General features: G+C 53.4%; 1 protein-coding gene across 1 annotated transcript; it reads right to left on the bottom strand.

Moving 5' to 3' along the window:
• Positions 1 to 847: 847 nt before the first annotated feature.
• GCG54_00015506 (uncharacterized protein) lies at positions 848 to 2254 on the bottom strand (the record flags this gene model as incomplete). Its single annotated transcript, XM_045415289.1, has 1 exon — positions 848 to 2254. One exon carries the CDS (start codon positions 2252 to 2254, stop codon positions 848 to 850), a length of 1407 nt encoding a protein of 468 aa, XP_045259287.1.
• Between the last annotated feature and the right edge of the window lie 1580 nt (positions 2255 to 3834).

The following is a 3834-nucleotide window of genomic DNA, read 5'->3' as shown; positions in this document are numbered from 1 at the left end:
GGTGGCTTGACTACCTCTCTCTATGCATTTTTTCTTATGTTCAATGGTGTTGGAGGAAATGAAATTGTTTGGAGGGGAGGAAAAGCACCCAAAACTGCCCCCCCCCGTTTTTATGCTCAGAATTACGCTGGCTTCTCTTGCGCCGATTAAGCAAGACGTTACTTTTACAGACACAAGACTGTTAATCATGTAATCATAATATCAATACCACCTTCATTTGTTCGACAATTCGAACTCAATTCTGTGACCTGCAACATGAAGTTTGCCCGAAGAGAATTTGATGTGGTGTTTGCTTGGCAACTTGGCGACAGACATTTGTTCATTAACACTGCTGTTCTGAACCGGCTTGAGGCCGCCCAGAAGACCTAGATGCTCAGTGTACTGCGGGGAGCATACGCTGAAGTCGGCGGCCCTGACTCGCTTCACAAAGGCGAAGAGGGGTGGAACATGAGATGACAGCTGCCAGGATCCAGGGGAAGAAAGGACTCACAGTGACAGATTCCGGATGAGCCCGACCATACCAGTGAAGAGCTGTAGAATCAGCATACAGGGCCTAAAAGGCTTCATGTAGGTGAAGAGCACTGCTAAAGTCCTTGCCAACGCACCTTCGCAGCGGTACTTCAATGCAATACCCTTTGACGACGAACCCCCCGAAGGACTGACGTAAAAGCCCCTCCAGACACATGAAGAGCATTGCTCTTTCACCTCCTCAAGACATTGCCAGACGGCAAGACTTTCGCTAGTCTCAGTTGATATCATCATTCAGATTTCAATTGGGTGGAATTGCTTAAACAAATATTGGTATTATTCATGTCTCATCACCTAGTGAGTTCGTCTTCCCCGCCGTCTACACAGAGTCCGCATACTCCCAGATGTGCTTTTCGATAACGTCGAGCGACTTCATCTCCTCGTTTTCCTTCTTGATCTCCATCACCCTCTTCTTGTACTTGTCGTTCGCCAGCACATCCTCAACACCCTTGGCGACCTGCTGGGGCGTCGGCTTGCCAGTCTTGAGGTTGTGCGCCACACCAGTCCACTCGCCACGCATTGAAATCTCGGGCTTGTCCTCAGTATCGCCGCCAAGCACCATCGGCACGCCGTTGACAATGCCGTGCAGGAAGCCACCGTACCCGGCGTTCAGTACCCATACGTCGGCATATTGCAGGAGTGCATCGTAAGAGAGGAAGTCGGCGACCCTCGTGTTGGCAGGGATCTGCAGTTCCTCCGGCAGCGAGGCGCCCTTGACACCGAGAATGGCGACGACGATGATATCGTCGCGATGCGCCAGACCCTGGATAGTGGGGATGATGAGGTCGGTGTAGTCCGTTGCGATGGTACCTTGAGCCACGCCAACAATCTTCTTGTTGCCGGCTGTGATGTCGCTCCACCACTGGGGGTACTTGTAGTTGGGATCGATGGGCTTGGGAGGCAGGCAGCCGGCGAACTTGATCACCTCTGGGTGGTCTGAACGGGGGTATTCGAGGCTCGGCGAGCACATCTGAAGCGTGACGTCGTAGCTTGTCTGCCATGTCTCGAAGAGCGAGGGAGAAAGCTCCTTGGTTGCTCCCAGGGACTTGAGCACTTTGGTGTACTCCTGAGCTGGCTGGCCAAAGGGACCAAAGGGGCTGAAGAACATCTCGTTGAGAAGCTTGTTTCGAGCGCGGCCAGAGTATGTCGAGTCGGGAGGGAGGCCAGGGCCGAACGGGGCAGTGTCCTGGCTTGTCACGACGATGGGGACGATGTTGATGTCGACTACCGGTGGCCTCGTCGTGAAGCCCTTCGGGAGGGGTGCGCCGTACATCATGGGAGCAAGACCCATGAAGAAGGTCTCATGGACGATGATGACCTGCTGAGACGGACGTCTCTCGCGAATCTTTTCCAGCGTGTTCATAATGGTTCTAAACAGGTCTGGAATAGGCTTGATGAAGACCTCATTGAGGTCAAAGATGAGGCGGGGAATGCCAACGGGAACCTTGTTCCTGACTTCGTTGAACTCCTCGGTAATCATGGGCGGGATGGGAATGTGCTCGGCGCCCATTCGCTTGAGCTGAGGCTTGAATTCTTCGCCGGCGATGAAGGTGGCCTCGAAGCCCCTCTGGATCATCTCTGCGGCGATCTGGAGAAGAGGATAGGTGTGGCCAGTGGCAGGGGCCGCGGCGAAGAGGAGGTAGGGGCGCTTCTTGTTGCCATCACCGACACCGTCAATGGCTATGGCCTCGACGGCCTCGACCAGTGAGTCTCCGGGTATCGTCATGGTGGTTGGCCTATTTCTTCGATGTTGTAGTTTGAAATTGCTCAGTTGTAAAGACTGGAAGTGATGTCTAAATGCTGATGAGGGGTGAAAACCGGGGCTTCAAGATATCGTTCGAGGAGGGTTGCGGCGGTGTATATAAGTGGTTGGACATATGAGTGACCTGTAGATGTGGAGCCTCAAAGCGACAACGCGAAGAACAAACGTCCCGCTACTCGACCAGATGTCATCCGCTAAGCCGGGGAGCCACATGCGTCAAAGACCGCATGGCTGTGTATGGTTGCGTTGTCGCTGAAGTCTGACGACAGATTTTAGTCTGGCGGATAGCTACAAGCTTGGTGAATGGGAATTCCAAAAAAGGCACAAAGCAGACCAAAAGGTCCAATCGCTTGGGCTCTTTCTAAAGCTTGACAGCCCTCCAAAGCCCTATGAGGTTGTCAGACAACTCCCATTCTCGACATTCCGTGATGCCATTCGTGGAAGCCCGGCCTCGGAGATCTAATCATGTGCGGGCAAGAGAGGCAGTGGTAGGTTTGGATACTCAAGGCCCTCTGCCAAGTGTCGATGCCTCTGCGTTTGATGATGGCATTGGAGTGGGAAAACGGCCCGCAGGATCAGGGTCCTTGCAGGTTTAGCCTCAGCCATAAGCGCGATTCTAAGATGGGCGAATTGCTTTACCTAGTGCGGTTGCGAATTGGGCTAATAGTCTCAACCGCGTCAATGATGTAAGGCAGCAAGATGTCCTTAGCCTCACGGCATTCGCGTTCCGTCCAACGGATGATCTGCTCGGTTGCAACGTAGGCAGCGAGAATCAGGCAAAAGATCGGCATTACCGATAAGTCGGACTGATACCGACGGGACATTGAGGCAGCCTTGACCTCTTGGGACATGCCACCAAGAATTCTTCCTCCTGATTTCGAGGACCACCACATACGCATTGATGTGCTGATTTGCGGGCTGCGTCTAGACAAGCTTCGCATCAGAGACATCCCGCGCGCTTCCTATGGCTGCACATTTGTCCATGTACGGCTACTCGTAAAAGTGCAGAAATTCGCGAGAGCGCGTCGTGGAAGATACAGATCGATTGGCTCGCAAGGTAGAACTATCACGGCTGAAGACGTCTTCGCATGCATGTAAGCTGACACGTCCGGGTGGACATGCCTTGGCGAGTAGAAATGTGAGATGATATCGATTCTAGACAATAATCTAGACATTGGGGACTTTCGTTCTGGAACACGGCGAAGGGACTCGCCGACTGTCCGCAGCTTACCGGGTTTGCCAGGTACCGTTCAGATCGCCAAGCGCAAGCACATGCTGCTGTGGATTGCCTGCCGAAGAAGAAAAATGTCTTTAACCTGAAGCAGTCCGGATCATCGCCAGAGACCCATGTTGAAGCACCGAGCGGCAGCGGGGTCACGATGCGGGAGAACAGGGCTCGAAGTGACAGCAATTGCGCCGGGCCGCGCGCGGGCTTGTTGGCATTGGATGTCACCAAGTCCCGCGCGGCACGGGATGATGCACTTTGAGACACAACGGACGATGCGATTTTGATGCTTATCAATCTGGAGTGCAGATGTCGTAGA

This window comes from Colletotrichum gloeosporioides (assembly GCF_011800055.1).
Source record: "Colletotrichum gloeosporioides strain Lc1 chromosome Unknown consensus_79, whole genome shotgun sequence".
In the NCBI taxonomy this organism is placed as follows: Eukaryota; Fungi; Ascomycota; class Sordariomycetes; order Glomerellales; family Glomerellaceae; genus Colletotrichum; species Colletotrichum gloeosporioides.
The sequence above is the reverse complement of the archived record's forward strand: the minus strand, read 5'-3'. Positions and strand labels throughout refer to the sequence as shown.